This window comes from Alligator mississippiensis, chromosome 4, assembly GCF_030867095.1.
Source record: "Alligator mississippiensis isolate rAllMis1 chromosome 4, rAllMis1, whole genome shotgun sequence".
Lineage (NCBI taxonomy): Eukaryota > Metazoa > Chordata > Crocodylia > Alligatoridae > Alligator > Alligator mississippiensis.
The window spans coordinates 107,125,657-107,143,491 of NC_081827.1; the positions used below are offsets into that span (position 1 = coordinate 107,125,657).

At 41.1% G+C, this 17,835-nt stretch overlaps 1 protein-coding gene across 1 annotated transcript in view; it reads left to right on the forward strand.

The window, feature by feature from the left end:
- The window catches only part of IGF1 (insulin like growth factor 1), a 90,426-nt gene that overhangs the window by 51,528 nt on the left and 21,063 nt on the right, over nucleotides 1-17,835 (forward strand). Inside the window, exon 3 of the mRNA XM_006277269.4 lies at nucleotides 13,333-13,514. Within this exon, the coding sequence (XP_006277331.1) occupies nucleotides 13,333-13,514 (182 nt within the window). The remainder of the gene's footprint in view (nucleotides 1-13,332; nucleotides 13,515-17,835) is intronic.

Genomic DNA, 17,835 nt, shown 5'->3' on the forward strand with positions numbered 1-17,835 from the left:
GAATTAAATATATCACTCTCTCTCTCATCTAGGGTCTTTTTTTTCAGATCCAATTCACTATACCTTTTTCATCCCACAGATGTCATCTTCACTCTCTAATGACTCTATTGGAAAGTTTCACTTTACCTTTTAGATCATTAAAAAAATTAATGGGATCATCATGACCTCAAAGGAATGTTTTTCTTTCAAGGTTAGACTTTTACAAGCCCAAAGCATGAATCTAATGACTTAAAAGAGAGCTGCAAGGAAGACAAGTGTGTGATTAAGGCACTGGTCTCAGCCTTGGGTGATCTGGGTTCAACTTCTGGCACTATCACAGGCTTCCCTTGACCAAATCATTTGCAGCTGGGACCTCCCAACATTACTTAAGTTGAGCAGTATCCTGCTTTGTGAAGAGTTCTGTTAACTTGGAGAAAAGTAGTATTTGATGTGAATAAATGTGTAAGAATGTGGCTATTGTTTTCTGCCTTAATTCCTAAAGTAGGAGTTAATATGTCCCTACCTCTCGGGGTACTGTTGGGCTACCTTCACAAATGCATATACCTCAATAACTAGAAAATGGCAGATGACCAAAATTCATGTCCCTGGAAATTAACTCACTTCTAAAATTATGAACACAAGTCATCTACAAGCTGACCTTCTGACAGCAGCAGTGTGCTTGTCTTATCACACCCAGAGAAGCTAGTCATCCTGTAACTCTTAAAGCAAAATTCAGTAGCTGAAACTAAAAAGGTTTCAATAAGGGGTAGTCCAGATGTTTCTATTTAAACTGCAAGCACAGGTAGAGCAAGAAATGCTAGTTGTTTACCACTTATGTTTTATTGTTGCATCCTTTGTAGCATGGAACTGCTTCTTGCTAAGAGTTCTGTAATGATAACTTGAACATTTATGCACATTGCAATCCTATCATATTGCTCTCGCCTTCATTCTTTCCCTACCCTTAATTCCTATTGTTCATTACGCTCACTTTTCTTTAATGAAATCATAAACTCTCTGAGGCAAAGACAAATGGTAACTTAAACCAGATTAGGCCTTTGGGAATGGCCATACGATAACAAAAAGCCCCCCACGATAACAGGGATTATAATAGCTGTGTGGAGAGTCACCATGCTGACATGCTTTTGTACAGCATTTTGGCATATCTGGAGTGTGAAAGGTATCATGCAAAAGCTCTGTAGGTTGCCTCTTACAAGACATTGATGCTGAAGTGTAGAGAATAAAATACCACAAATGTATCCAAGGAGTACTGCATAGCCAAAAACAATGTACTATTTTCCATCCCCAGAAGCATTACCAATACCATTAGAAAGCTTATTCCAACAAAAGGTACCTGAGTACATTTTTGTTTGGGTTTTATTTTTATTTTTCTGGTCTTGCCTTTCTTGAGTTCTTATCTCAGAGCTGTTATTCCTAGGTCCCTGCTCACATTACTGAAGAAGTATTACTCAGTTTCAGGAACAGAAGAGAAAGCAAAATACCACACACTGGGCCTGTCTACACATGCCTAGTTTAAGCAGGCTTAGCCTAAAATTCCCACTTTTAAGGTGCATTAAGGGCATGTGTTTACATGTGTGCACCCTTAATGCACTGTAAAAATGGCAATTTAAAGCTATGTGAACCTAAATTTGATACTTGCATAAAGCAGGTATCATATTTAGGCGCGAATAGCTAAATCACATTAGTGCACATGTAGACAAGCTAATGTGCATTAACACGGTGTGCACCAATGGACATACACCGCATTAATGCGCATTACCATGTCTGTATGTGTACTAATGTAACTTAGCTATCCGCACCTAATTTTGTGCGCCTTAATGAGCATTAGCACATCCATGTGTAGTCGCACGCCTAAATTGCCTTAAAGTGCCTTAAGCAAAGGCACATTCAGTTTAAGCATGAGTAAATACACATGTAGACATGCCCACTATGAATCTGATGCAAAATTCACAGAAGTCAATATAAGTCTTTGTATCCTGTTTTACATATGCAGTTCCTTGCAATCAGTTCATGAGGTAAAAATCTGGATCCCCTGGAATCAATGGGAGTTTTTCCAGTGATATATGTAGGGCCAGGGTTTCACCTAGGCAATGGCATTACCATTGCTTTTCACCTGGTAATTCAAATAACAGAAGTAGGAAGCGATACTTAGGCCACAAGAAAAAAGTGGTATGATAGAGAGAACAGTTTCTCTTATGAATATTGATAATGACCACTACCAACACAAAACATTGTTAAGCACTATTCCTGGGTTGTGAAGATTTGTATAAGAAAAGCAATTGATGTAATATGGACTCATTCTATAGTTTAAAAAAAAAAGGGACTATATTCTCATTATAGTTGAAAGGATGAAATACTATTGTCTTCCATGGATACTGCCCCATAATATACAGCTCTGTGGGCATATCTACATGTGCATTTGCTCCAGGGTGGGTTTACCCTCAAATAAATTACTCTAGAGTAAACCCACCCCAGGCAGGTGTCTAATACATGCAAGAATGCAGGAGCAGATGTGTTGCTCCCGGCAGCAGTCCTCTCCTACCATCTCTAGCCCTGCACCAGCCCCATACAGCAGCCAGTGAGAGCTCTAGGCTCCCCCTGGGTGCTAGCCCAGGGGTGTGAAGGAAGCACAGAGCCAGGAGACAGCTGTCTCTTGGTGGGGGCTGGGAAATTGTCTCCTGGGGCGGTCAGGATAGGCCTCACCACCAGAGCTTGAGTAGGAACAATGTCCCCCTGCAGTATGGAGCTCCTGGCCCTGGCTCCCTAATTGGGGGCAGGGGACTTGGAAAGAGCTGTAGGGGAGGGACTGGTTCCCTACCCCAACCCACCGGTGGAGCAGTTAGCAGACAGCCCCCCACCCAGCCAGGGACTCATTGCTAGCTGCGCCACTGGAAGATCAGGGAAGGGGACTGGGACCTGCCCCTTCCCTGCAGCTCTTTCCAAGCCCCACACCTTGATTGCCTGATTGGGGCATGGGGCTGGGACCTGCCCCTGACCAGGAACGTTCCCAGCCCCTGCTCTACAGTTGTGATCATGGAGTGGGGGCTGGGAGCTCCTTGCTGCCAGGGCACAGGGACACTGTCCCCACCAGGGTTCTGGTGCCCCAGCAGCAGGCAGCTCCTGGGGGCAGGGAGTAATCTCAGCTGATTGGGAGCAGGTTTGCTCCTGGTCAGGTATCTACAGGTGTGCTACTGCACAGTTACAGTAAAAGCCATGTTATCCAGCTCTTTAATAACTGGCATGCTCCATTAACTGGCATGCCGGTCAACGTGGCAAAAGTGAAACTGGAAGTGCCCACCATGGCACTTCTGGTTTCACCAAGGCCCCACAGTCCAGTTTCACTGGGCCCCCATAGCCCAAGGCAAAGCAGCCTGTGTGGGGCCTCCGTCCCTGTCCCCCGGCACACTGACACCAGGGAGGGGTGTCAGGTAACCAGCATATTTGGTTATCTGGCACCCCCCATTCCTCATGGGTGCCAGATAACAGAGCTTTTGCTGTACTAATCTTGAGTAAATTTGCTACTTGTATTCACAGGTAGCAAATTTACTTGCAGTTAGAGCCAAATTACTGTGCTGTAAGCATCTGTACATGTAGACACAATCACTTACTGCATGGTAATTAGCTCTACTGTGCAGTAGCGTCTCATGTAGGCACTCCCTGTGTGAATTCAAAAGTAACAATTATATCTTGCAGAGGTTCCCAACCACTAGGCTGTGGCCCGGTACCAGGCCCCAAATGGTTGGCTGCTGGGCCACCGGCAGTCATGTGTGGGGTTAAAGTTGGGCGGTGGGACAGCCCTGGGAGGGAAGCAGCCAGCTCCATACACCCCATCCCACTCCCAACGCCATGGCTGTGCCCAGCCATGCCCATGCAGCAGGTACTGTGGCCCATGCCCAGCCAGGCAGGACCCCTTAGCCCTGGCTGCAGCTAGGAGAGGGGGAATGCAAGCAGGGAAATGCCTGGGGCAGAGGGCAGAGGGTGGCTCCACTGCTTGCTCCTAAGGAAGGCAGTGGAGCCCCTTCTTCCCAGGCAGCCCCAGCTGGGTCCCCCTAAGCAACCGCCTGTGAAGCCCCCTCCCCTGCAGGGTCCCCTGGTGCCCACATCTGTAGTGCCCCAGCCCAATCAGATCCTCACAACTGCCCCCAATGTAAAATTTAATTTAAATATGCAAATGTAAATGTGAACATGCAAATTAAATTTAAATATTTTTGCCAGTCCTCAGTAAAAAAAAAGTTGGGAACCCCTGATCTATTGGTTTCTAATTATATTATTCTAGACCTTGATAAACCTAGTTATTCTCTAAGAAATGAATTTTCTCATTTCTGTCCAGCAAAGCATTTCTCTTGCCAAAGTATAATATTTTTGGCAGCATCTGTCATTTTCCAGGCCTGGAATCTGACCTAGGCTTGTAAATTGTGTTGTGTTGGCAAGGTTTTCACCCTCTAGAGCATTGTATTGGTCTAAAGTAATACATCATATTGTTTCCCACTCTTTTTGTTAGTTTTTTTTTTTTCAAAAGAATTCTAAAACTGTAAAATTTCCTCTTCAGAACCCAGGGCAATAATACCCAAGCCTATAGGTCTTGCTCTTTGCCATGGCAAGTGGCTTTCAAAACTAATACATAAAGAGTTACTGCCCTTATCACATGCTTAGTAGACTTAATGGCCTCAGAACAGCAGCTCTGCAAAGAGGGCATAGTGCAATGCAGCTGTGTGTGAGGGTAAATTGTTACAAACTCTGTACTTTGGAAACAAAAGAGAAGTGGTTGTTTTTTTTAAATTAAAAACTGAATGTTGAGAAAAGAAATTGCTTCCGAAAGCAAATTCCAATACAAAAAATTACACTGTTCAATTATGTGGCAGATTATCTAACAAATGCAAACCAAATTAAAAATTAACACAAACCACAGATTAAATCCACATGGTGGAAATAGTTATTTCTTTCTATGTAGACTTAGCCCACAGTCTTTGAATTAAGATTTACAGTGCTGATACAGTTGTGTTGTTTTGTTTTGCTGCCTGTATGGATGTCTCTATTCAAAACATGATGAATTTCTATTTTGTTTTATTTTGTAAAGTCTAATCCATTCATCCTTATTACTCAGGCTAAACACTAATTGAATCATGTGGCTTTGTATATATATACCATATACTGCTCTGCATCTAAGTGCATGTGCATTCTTGTTATAACTATCCTAGGGCTTAGGAGCATAAAGCCTGTTAACAAGGAGTTGTGACTATATTCCACTGTCTTAGACTCAGAATGCAGCAGTACAAAGTAGCTAAATGCAATCTAGTGCTATCAATTAAAACTGCTCACTCAATTACTTGTGCATAGGGAAAAGAACCATTCTGTATTTTCATGCATCAAAATTAGGCTACAAAGACTAAATTTAAAATTATTTTATTATAAACATAAATTTATAAATGCAGATGGTTGCTCACTTTGATGGATGTAAACAAAATGCATGTTAGCCATAATATATTTATTTTATAAAACTCCTAAAACATAAAAGCAAACTAAGTTAGATGTTATGGGTTAAAAACATATTTAGTACATTTTCATGAAAACAATGGTCACAAAAGCATCAAAACACAGACACAGACATTTCCTGTTGATTGAAGAAGCTTCTAGTTTCTCCTATAGAGACTTGGGGAAACCTAGAGAACCCTGAAGAACCCTGGGGCAGTCTCACAGAAGCAGTACAGAATTCTTTATGGATAATTTACAAAACAAACAGCCCTAGTCCCCACTTTTGTACATGCAAACATTTCATAAACAAACTCTCTCCAGCTGATCCACTGCTCCACAAAGTGTCCTTTCGCAACATCCGATGAAATAAACTAGGCTTATGAAAACAGATGCTATACATCTCCAATTTAGTTAGTCTATGAGGTGCAAATCTACCCTGCCTTCACTAACAAACAAAGGCATAAATACAGCTTATTTTTTTTATATAGAACAGTTGTGGCCAGAAGTACCCATTGGTGACTTGTAGGGGGTGCAGGCAGGTGCACGTGCAACCCTGATATCAGTCTTGCATCCCCTGGAAGTGCCACCTCTGAAACCAGAAGTGCACTTCCAATTTTGCTGCTGGCTTGGCGATCAGCTGCTGGTGGACTCCCTCCCTCCCAGCCCCGCGTAGGCAGTCTGGTACCCCCGCAGACTCAGGAGGCACTAGTCACCCATGGAAGAACCTATCATACACATTTTGAAAAATTTAGCTTAGTCCTAACCTTTCAAATTATGACAAAGATTGTTTAGAGAAAAAATAGTATCTGGAATCCAAAAAATAAGAGTTACTTTATAAAACATTATAAAACAAGGCTGTTTGGGAAGGCTGTCTAATTTTAAGGCCTAAAGACTTGCTAGTGTGTCATCTTAAGTCTGATACAAACCGTGATTGCTTAGTTATTAGAGCAAAAAACTAAGAGACTTGCTTTACATTATGCCATAGACATATTGAATGACTTGGAGCAAATCACTTAACCTTGTTCTTCTCCTGTCAGAATAGTACCACTCATCAGTAAAAGAGGAATAATAACTTTGCTACTGTGGAAAAATACTTTGAGATATTCCAAAGAAAAAAACACTACATAAATATGAAATATTAATAGGGTAGGGTATGAAATATTAATAGCTGAGTAGCTTTTGTAGACACTCGGTCATTGGGGCATTGACTTTCATGGAATTTACTTAAGTAGGAGCTTTTCTGAATTGGGGTGCGTTTTCTGAATGAAGGTCTAAATTAGGGCTGTGCAAAGTTTTGGTCGCTGATTCAATGTGGAGGATAGTCGGCCCGATTCGGCGGCTGAATCTCCAAATCTGAATCGAATTGGGAGATGAATAAAAAGGTCCAAATCAATTTAGAAAAGATTCGGAGAGATTCGGAGATTCGGGCAGTTTTGGCTTGCTGTCTCAGGGAGCTGGACCCGGGCTCCATGCCAGTAAGTAGGAGGTGGGGAGGCTGGAGGAGCAGGGAGGGGAACATGGGGGGACCCCTGGCAGGCCCCACCCCCTGGCTGCTCCCCCTGAGCACCCCCTAACCCTGGCCCACTCTCCCAGCCCTGTCAATGGCTGTCCCACCTGGCCCCAGCATCCCGGTACTTTAAAAAAAAACAAAACCCATACTCGCTGGCTGCTGCAGCAGCCATCAGGGCCTCTGGGGGCTCATGGAAGAGCCCCCCATGCAGCGCAGGGCAGTGGGGGGTAGTGGGGATCACCCCACCTGGGAGGAGCCAGTGAGCACGGGCCTTTTCTTTTTTTTTTTTCTTTTTTTTTTTTTTAAGTGCTGGGACACTGGGGCTGGGCAGGGCAGCCATTGACAGGGCTGGAAGAGTGGGTGGGGGATGGGGCCTGTTCAATTCAGAGATTCAATGGTGGCCGAATCGAATCAGGACAGTGATTCAAATCACCGAATTGAATCACTGTCCCCCAAATCGGCCAAATCCAAATCCAAAGTGAATTCTAGCTGCTTGGCACAGGCCTAGTCTAAATATCACTCTCATCATCTTCTTCACATGAAAATCAGATTACCTATGACAGCCAATGTGAAGATTTATCTGAATATTTTGTTTAAAGTGTCCCTATTGTTTTCAGAGTCCTCTTAATAATAAGCAAGCTCTTTGTTAACTTTGGATTATTATTCATGTAATTTTTTGTTATTACTGATATTAATACTACCAATGGAGTATCCTCTCCAGAGCAGGTATAAATGGTATGATAGTTTAAACTTCTGCAGCCTGTTTATACTAGCCCTACCATCAACGCTACTGCCAGTAGACCTGAACCAATGGTTGCAGCACTAAGAAACTGGATAAAAAAATGTCAATCATAGACAAAGTCCTACTGAATTACTTCCCTGTTCATGCATTATTTAAAGAGAAATGGTATTAGTACAAAGCCAGCTGTTTAACCATTACAATTCTGTAACTTGGCTTGCTTTCAAGATTCATCAGAAGACTTTGACTAAGCTTCATATCTGCTTGTGGTGCATGCAAAGGGACATTCACATATTTGGTAGGATAGATTAAATAGTAGCAAAAAAATTCCATTAAAATTCTATTCTTTGACCTACATGATATGAAAACTCTTTGGAACTAACAACTGACGAAAAGGGAAAGAAACCTCCAAGGAGATCAGAATATGTCAACAAAGAGAAAATCCTAGGATTGTTACATGTCCACAGGCAGCATTCCGAAGGTTGTGTAAATATAAGGAACTTTTGTATAACAGCTGGAATGAGATGTCGAATAATGTCAAAATAAAAGGAAATAATGGTATAGGTGAGTTATATGTACTACGTCATTCAGGCATATTGGGATCAATCAGTATTTTTCAGCAACTGATAAAAATATAACATTAACAGCAAAAGATTCTAGCACTAACTTCCTTAAATGAACTTCTGCATTCCAGTGTGTTTCCTTATTTGATTTTATATGACTCTTCTTATGCATGTGACCACAGATGCATAATGTGTAGGACTACTTGCCTTTTTAATAGATTTTCTTGTTTCATTTATGAAAATAAATATTCCATATGGAATATTGACTATTGGGAAAAGAACTTAAGCACATAACTTATATCAGTTTTCATCTAGGAAAACACTAAAGCAGATGCTTTACTAAGCATCTTATATCCCATTACTTTTAGTGAGACTTATGTATCTATTTGAATCCAACTGTATATTCTAATGCTTTGCAGATTTGCAGCCATAGAGCCCAGTCCTACAGGTCTCAGGAGGAACTCCAAGATACGATAGGGAAGTAGAGATCATGAGAATCTCTATACCATATCAGGTGTCAAAAAGCACCCAAATGAAAACATGCCCCACTCAACCATCCCTGCTCCACATGCACCAAATGCCAAAAATATATCATGTTGCCATGTTTGGGCTCATATCCTGACCACACAGTGTAACTCTGACAGTGGCTACATAACATTTTTTGGCAGGCAACAAGTGCAGAGTGGAGACACTCCCTAGCACTGTCTGATGCAGTGTAGCCATGTCCACATCTTGTAATTCATATTATAACCTTGTCTGTCATCAAAAATGTTATGGTTATGTTATGGCTTATATGAACTTAAGGGGATAGCATCCCTCAAAATGGCACTTCTGTCTGATTTTTTTTAAATAACATCTAAAATTATCAGTCCTGAAAGAGTGCCATGTGATAGATGCATTTTAATTACAAGCTCTCTATATAATGTCCCTTACAAATTCTTTAATGAATTTGACCTGCCTTCTAAGTTTATTATTCAGGCAGGTAGTAAAAGGAAAAAGGGGCTTGCAAATAACTCTGGCATAGTTGTAATCATATAGTTATAATAGACTTTAGAATGATATACTGACTTTCATCCAAGAATTCTGAATTTCATGATAGGTGTTGTTATTGTGTACTGGATGATGCCAGGAAAAATGGCAATTTCAAATGGGTAAACTGAAGCAACGAGGAATAAATAGTTTACACAAGGCCACAAAGTAAGCTGGGAGCAGAGTTGAAAATAGAACCCAGGGTGCCAGCTCCTTTCTCCTGTAAGTGAAAGCATGTCCAGTTCCAGTATTTACATATTAAGCACATCTTGATTTCATATGTCCAGGGCACAGAAGTAAGTCCAGTATGTTGTTAAGAGTTAGCACAGACAGCTAGAGTCTCTTTACAAAGTGCCGTACAATTAAGATCAAACTAGGAAGTAAGGTATTGCATGACAGGTTATTGCAGACTATACCATTATATTATTTGAGTTTCTCTAATCTGTGTCTTTCACAAGTAGTGAATGAAAGGGAACACCGTATCAAATGGCTGAACCAAAACAAAACTAGTAAAAGACAAGCATCTCCTATACAAATATAGAATGAGCCTGAACAAATTGAGATGATTTATTGATCTTTTAAAGAAAGGAAACACTTTCTAGCAAAATCATTTCAGTTTACTAGTTCATCTTTGGTTTGTTTTTCCATGTCAAAATTAAACATTAACCTTATTAAACATCAAGGGAGCTTTAAAAAATTCAGACATTTTAAACTTTGCTTTGAATTTGACTACTTCCTCTAGAGTATTTTAATATATAAATAAACCTTTCAAGAATGCCAATCCAGACAGACCTTGACAGAAAATAGTGGAGGCATTATGATAAGTACTCCAGTTAAAGAAAAATGTTTAAGAAATGTTCTCAGGCTCCTGGGTTATACAAAATGGACTCTAGTGAAGAACTCTGATGCTTCTTATTAAGTTTCACAAGCGAAAAACATTTTTATCTGTAGAGCTGCCCACAGATCATAGAAGGACAACTTCCCACGTTCTATATTCTGTTCTACTCCTGATTCATTGGAGTTATTGGGCAAGTTATGTAATTGCATCTCAGTTACGTATATGGAGACGATAATACTTTCCAATTTTATTAAAGGGATGCTGAAAGATGCTGTTATTTGTGAGATCCTTAAAAATGGAAAGCATTATTAGTATCACTGTAATCTCAAACAGATAAAATGATTGAGAAAAAAAAATGACTTTTTGATGTAGACTCCCAAATATTAAGCATCATGTTAGAAGCCTGTGATTCATCTTATTTAAGCCCTAATGCAGCAAAATACTTAAGCACTTCCTCACACATGCATCTCTATTAAGCAAAGCACATTTCAGTGGAACTCAAACACCTGTTTACCGTTAAGCACACCTTTAAAGGATTGACTAAATAAGGATGGACTCGGGCATGTGTTTAAATGCTTTGTGAAATGAAGGCCTAGCTCTTCAGACAGAAGCCAAAACTATTCTTTTGATTCTGGCTCTTGTATTCCCTCCCTTCAGATGGAAATTTCTCTTCTTTTCTGGACAGAAAAGGCAAAACTTTATAATCTAAATTAAAACAGAACAACAATTTTGTTAAAACACAGTCTATATATGGGCAATTTATGAAATGAAAAGGGCTAAATTTGACAAATACACTAGCTCTATAAGCATGTCCAGACATTCAGTGTTTTAAATGGCAAGTGAGTAACAAAGAATCTGATACAGCTACGAATACTAGATAAAGTGTTTCCATCCTATCACACTTAAATCCTAATGTCTATCAAATAATTATGCTAAGGAAATTAGACTGGCAAGTTTCAGAATCAACTCTTGATTATCCCAGGGGTGAAAATAGTCTGGAAATCATTTTAATAGAAAATATATTCCTTTATTTTTGCATACTTGAAACATTTGCACTGGTATAAACAAAGTGCACGTGAATACATTCTCTCACACACACACACACACACACACACACACACTCTCTCTCTCTCTCTCTCTCTAAGGTGTTACCATAATCTATTCCTGGGGTGGTGTCTTGTTTTGAATTTATGAAACAAATAAGTTTGCAGAAAGTATACAGTATAAAGGTCTTCCATGAATTACTATGTACTAAGCAAGCATGTTTTTCCTTTTCTTTAATTTATAGTCCCTGGAAAAGGATGTTAAAAAAAGCCCTATTGTCTGACTTCACAAATCTCAGAGGGATACTTAGTTCTTAACAGGCAGTATTGCTGGCTAAAATGTTAGACGTATTTTATCACTAGAAGGGTGATAAAGAGTGATTTCTTTTATGGATGCATTACGGCCTTGGGGTTCTTCGTGATTATTTGTTTTAATCATTGGTGCAATACAAACTGTTTTCCCCAAATTAAGAACTTCAGAAGGTATTTAAGGATACAACTCTAAAACTTACTGTATGAGTACAAGTAGTAAATACGTCCAATAAGAAACTAAGTTTATCATCCTTGTGCTACTCTTACTCGTCATCTACCTTGAGTCCCCTCCTAAAACATATCCTACTGTAAAGATCTGCTAATTGTGAATTTTTGGCTTGGTGGCCAGGCACTTGGTGTTGGATATTGACCTGTTTGGTTTGGCATTATTTTTACTTTGCTAATTTTTTAAAAAAATAAAAAAATAAGTTAATTTCAGAATGAAAACTTGAAATATGCCATTTTGAAAATGTCAGAGCAGAAGACTTCAACTTTGCTTAAGTTTTTTCTCTCTTTGTGAACCAAAACTATCTGCCAAATTTGATTCAATATCACAGATAGCTCCAGTCAGCCAGAAAATTCATTTTGTGGTGAATTTGTAATTTGTATTCACCAACAAAAAATCTCCAATCTTTAGTCTCTTGACAGTCCAAATTTAATTTTTGTTGGGCGGTAGTAAGACCCCCAGGCCAGCAAACAGACCACAACCATCTCCTGTTCCATAGCCACCACCTGGCCCAAGAAATCAGAAAGGACAGAATGAGGAAAGAATTGGATCAAAGGGAGGAGAAACAGAGGTGGTTGGTATGGCAATTTCAGTTTTATTGCTGAATAATGTTAGTGTTGGCCACAGCTGGATGACTACAGCAAAACATTTTCTGTGAATAGTCATTTGATTTATTAAACTAATTTATTTCTTCTGGATCATTTTCTCTTTTGTGTTCACTTTGTATAAATATAATTTTTTCAAACATGTACTGCAGAAACTTTGTCTCCTTCACAAAGCACATTCTTACTATGACTGCTCAGCAAGCATAGTACACAATACTCAGGTAACAGTATGCAATAGCAGCCCCACTTCACACCCAGCACAGTAATTATATGGTAACAGACAACAGTAATCTGCTTTTTGCCTGATTCACGAGTACCTTAATACTTTCTGCTTTTACTGTACTTTCCTGATTATTGCTGACTTCACCTTAGTGCCTCCTGCCTTTTTTTTTTAATTAACCCATACCTTAGAGTCTATTTGAGTTCACTATATTCCCCTGTGCCCAGGTGTTGAGTTTAGCCTTACATACAGGCTCAGTGCAGTCCCCTCTCATTTATGATATTAGGAGATAGTTGTTGAATGGTGGGATCATTATTTAGAAAAAAAATACTATACATGCACAATCTATGATCTTTAAATACTGCTTAACTCTGCCAACTAAAAACCAATTTTCATCCAATGCTGAAAGTACCCCTCCACTGTAAAGTTTACCTATTTGCCAAATTTAAACTACTGACGCTCACCTTCTATGGTGCTAGAACAGTTTTTTTTTTTTAAAAAGCTCTAAACAACTCTCTTACAATAGCTTAAGTTAGGTTTTTGTTCAAGCATTAAAAACATCACCTATTGACACAGACTAAAACTGGACATCCCCAGGGGCAGGTTTCAAAGAGTTATGAATAAATGAAGAAAAGATCTTAGAATGGGACCATGCAGGCAGGTAGTGCAGCTCCCAGCAGAATTCCCAGTGTAATAATGCAGTCTATCAGCTGAGTGCCAGTAGGGCTTGTACATTTGCTTTCTAATAATACAACTCTTCCATTTGTTTTCTGTGTAGGTAAGCCAACAGGGTATGGATCCAGCAGTAGACGATTACACCACAAGGGGATAGTGGATGAATGCTGCTTCCAGAGCTGTGACCTGAGGAGGCTGGAGATGTACTGTGCCCCTATCAAGCCACCTAAATCTGCGCGCTCTGTACGTGCTCAGCGCCACACTGATATGCCAAAAGCACAAAAGGTAGGGCAGGGTGTGAAGAGTGCCCCTACTTATTTTAGAGTAGCAGAATTTAGGCTAGTCTGGTCATGCATCAAACACGAGGTATGTTCTACCTGATTGCTAATGCACCTATTAAACATGTAGTGACACTTAATAGCTGTCAACAGACAGCTCACTTCCTTAAATCAGCAATGGAGCATGGAATATTCATGTCCATCTCATCCTTTTGATTGCTGATCAAAAATAGTGACTGGCTAGTCTTATTCTACTCATAATGAGTTTTTAACCTCATTCCATGCCTTATTGGACAGGCACACACAGTCAAGCATCACTCCTGATGGCATTAAATGCCATTTCAAAAGAAAAAATACATAGTGAATGGTCATGAACTCCTCCCCTCCATAGTGACCACCAAGGAAAAAAGAAATTGTATTTCTGCTCTCCATACTCTGTAAATTAACAGATGGCTTTTGTTCTCAGAGCCATTAGTCTGACATTTTTATAGCAGAAAGAAATTACTATTTTTAAAAAATTGTACAAAAATATCAATATTGTCATATTGTCTTGCTGAATAATTTAGTAGTAATAGTAAGAATAACAGCAGAAGTAATATTTACTATACACTAGCACTTGGAATGACTGTGACTCTTGTTACCATATTTTCTTGCATACAACATGCACCTTCTCCTCCATAATCAGCCCTTCAGAACTGGGGTGTATGTATTAAACAGAAGATCTGATTTTATTCTCAGGATCAAATACCCTGTTTTGACTCCTGTTGAACAGTGCAGCAGCTGTGGATGACTATTAAGGCAGCTGAAGGAGTCAATTGACTTAACGGCTCATTGACTCTCTTCTTTTTTAATAGCCTTGATATTCCAGTTATCTAACTAACCTTTCTTAGGACAATTTTTCTGTTTTCTAGCTGTTCCTGGTTTCTGTCTTCCTATTTCAAAGCCCTGGGGACTCTTTAGCTCTGTTCAAAATCATAGATCCACCCAGAGAGAACAGTCTTCAAGAGTAGCTTGTGTTTCAGTTTTAGTTCAGTGGTAAAGGGAGAACAAGTCAGATGAAAGGCTATATCCCTGCTCTATGCAGCCATAACTCTGGAAATAACGTTTTTTCTTCATTCTACCTTTCAAAATCAAGGTGCATATTATATTCTGGGGTGTGTTGCATAAGAGGAAATATGGTATTTGTACTGCAATGGCACCTAAAGGTTTCATCCAAGTTTGGAGTCCCTGTTGCTCTGGGGTATATAAATAGTAAAACGACAGTCCTTTCACACAGAGGTTGGATCCAGACATGCAGGCACATGCAGTTTGTGGTGCCGCAAGCTTGTTTGTGCCACAAGCCACAAACCACACATGCTGCAAGTTAAACCATGCCCCATGCTGCTAATTTGCAGCACTGGGGCAAAATATGTCACCAGAATTTTCTGGTAGCAAATAAAACCTGGGAAAAGAAAAGCAGCACAAAGCATGCCAAAGTGCCATATGCTGAGACAAACATGGAGATGGGGCAGTAGGTAGCCCAGAGTTGCCTGCTCCCCTGCCTCCATGCTGCTGTGGCTGGCTGGTGTGCAGTGTGCCTTGAGATGGGGGCTCCACGTGCCTCAGTGAGGGGGCTCTGCAGCAGAGTCCTCACACTGAAGCATATGGAGACATGGGAACAGCCAACCCAGGGCTTCCTGCTCCCGTCTCGAGTCACACTGCTAGGGCGCAGGGTGTCTCAGTGTATGTGTGTGTGTGTGTGGGGGGGGATCTGCAGCAGCAGCATGGAGGCAGGGGCAGCTACCAGATGAAGAGTGCAGTTGGCAGCAAAGATAGGGAAGGAGACAAAAGCCTAGATTAATAAAAGAACAGGTTAGGGATTACTTAGAGAAGCTAGATGCTTTCAAGTAATCAGGGCTGAATGGGATACACCCCAGAGTACTGACAGAATTGGCTGAGATAATTTCAGAGCCATTGGCTGTCATCCTTGGGAACTCATGGAGGTTTAGTGAAGTCCCAGATGACTGGAAAAGGGCAAATATAATACCCATCCTTAAGAAAAAGAATAAGGAGGAACTGGGGAACTACAGATCAGTCAGCCTGACCTTGATAGCTAGAAAGATCATGAAGCCGGTCCTCAACAAATCTGTGTAAAGCACCTAGAGGAGAACAAGGGACATTTATACTCATACATTTTCATGCCTGGACGCTCCAGAGATCCAGTGCATCAGAGCAGACTCAACTAATTGAGTCCGCTCCACACACAAGTGGGCATGCATGGCGCTGCATCACTTGCAGTTACAAAAAGCCAACAGCATACTGTCACTTGCAAATCAAGGGAAGTGAATCTTCCATTGGAGAGGCCTCACCTGGAGTACTGTGGCCTGGTTTGTGTCCCACACTTCAAGAAAGATGTGGGCAGTTTCAAAAGATTCCAGCAAAGAAAAACAAAAATTATCAGGGACCTGGGAGGCAAAATTTATGAGGAAAGGCTGAAAGAATTAGAGTTATTTAGTCAGGAGAAGAGAAGACTGAGGGGCGGATTTGATAACAGTCTTCAAATACCTGAAGGGTGATCACAGAGAGGATGTTGATGGGCCTTTCTTTGTGGCTGTAGGGAACAAGACTTGGAGCAAGGGCCTCAAGCTGCAGCACAGGAAGTTTAGGTTGGCAATTAAAAGAAACTTACTGACTATCAGGGTGGTCAAGCATTGAAACAGGCCACCTCAAGAAGTTGTGGAGTCTCCATCCTTGGAAGTTTTCAAGAGCAGGTTGCACAAACACTTGGCTGGGATAGTTTAGTCAGAGATGATCCTACCTTGAGCAAGAGACCGGACTAGAGTATAGATAACTTAATGGGGTCCCTTCCAGCCCTATTTTCCTATGATCCTATGCAGTATAAATGCTGTGGGGTCATAAATGTAATTAACACAGCAGTGTTTGAAAAGGACAATAAGTTAATAAACAGAAGAATTTATTAAAAGACTGTGTATCTGAATATTTAACTTGAAAAGCACTTTTATATGGCTTTAAATAAAAATGACAGATAGTGGAGTCTACATTTAAGAAAGGCCATTTTTAGGAACCACTTCAACTAATGTAATCTATATTTTCATTGTTCCTTGCCTGGAATAACTTTTCCAAAATTGTGGTGCCTGGGGAAAATGTAATTGAAGCATGAATTCTAGCTCTTACAAATTCAAAGCTGGAATGCCAAAATAAATAGAAATGTGGGATATTTCAAAGCTCATGCTGCTTCCAGGATTTCAGACTCCAAGTCCGTCAATCCTTAATCTTTCATGAGTACCATATTTACTTGACTGTAAGAAGAGGTTCCCCCCCCCGCCCCACATTTAACATGGGTGAAAAGTGCCTCTCATCTTAGATTTGTGTATGAGTGCAGCAGTAGGGGGCAGGTGGCTGCTCTGGCTTGAGGTTAATCATAGCTGCAACTGCTGCCTGCCTCCCCCCCCCCCCACTGCCTCCATACCTCACTACCTCCCCCCTGCAGCCTCTTCTCTCCATCTTCTCCCACCAAGCAGCCTCTGCTCCCCTGCCTGCCCATCTACCTCCCCACTTTATTTTTCCTCTGTGCTGGCAGGCAACGTGAATGCTGCAGCCTGGGGCACTTAGCACAGCCACAGCCTGGGCCAAAACAGTGGGGTGCAGCCTACACAGCTGCTACAGGGGCTGGGCTGGGGCCATGCTCAGTGCCCCAGGCTAGAATGGGAACAGAGCCTGCCAATGGAGGCTGGACATAAGGAAGAACTTCTTTACAGTCCGAGCCCCCAAGGCCTGAAACAGACTGCCTCCAGAGGTGGTGCAAGCACCCACTCTGGATTCCTTTAAGAGACATTCGGATGTTTATCTTGCTGGGATCCTGTGACCCCCAGCTGACTTCCTGCCCCTGGGGCAGGGGACTGGGCACGATGATCTTCCAAGGTCCCTTCTAGCCCTAATGTCTATAAAAACTATTAAAGCTATGAAACATGGAGAAGAGGCTGGGGCGGGGGAGGGAAAAAAGCAGAGGTTGGGCAAGAGTAGGGAGCAGAGGCTGAGGGAAAGGCAGAGAGCAGAGGCTGGGTGGGAGGGTGAGCAGAGGCTGGGGGAAAACAGAGAGCAGAGGTAGCAAGCAGAAGCAGAGGTCAAGCTGCTTCACCTCCCCATAACACTTGCCTCCCCACTGCCTATACCCCTGCAGCAGCGAGAAGGATGAATTAAAGAGGACCCTTCAATAATTAGATTCTATACAGGGAAAATTACAACAAATTTATACATTTTCTATGTATAGAATCTAATTATTGGGAATAGTCTTAAATTTGGGGTTGTCTTAGACTTGAGTAAGTATG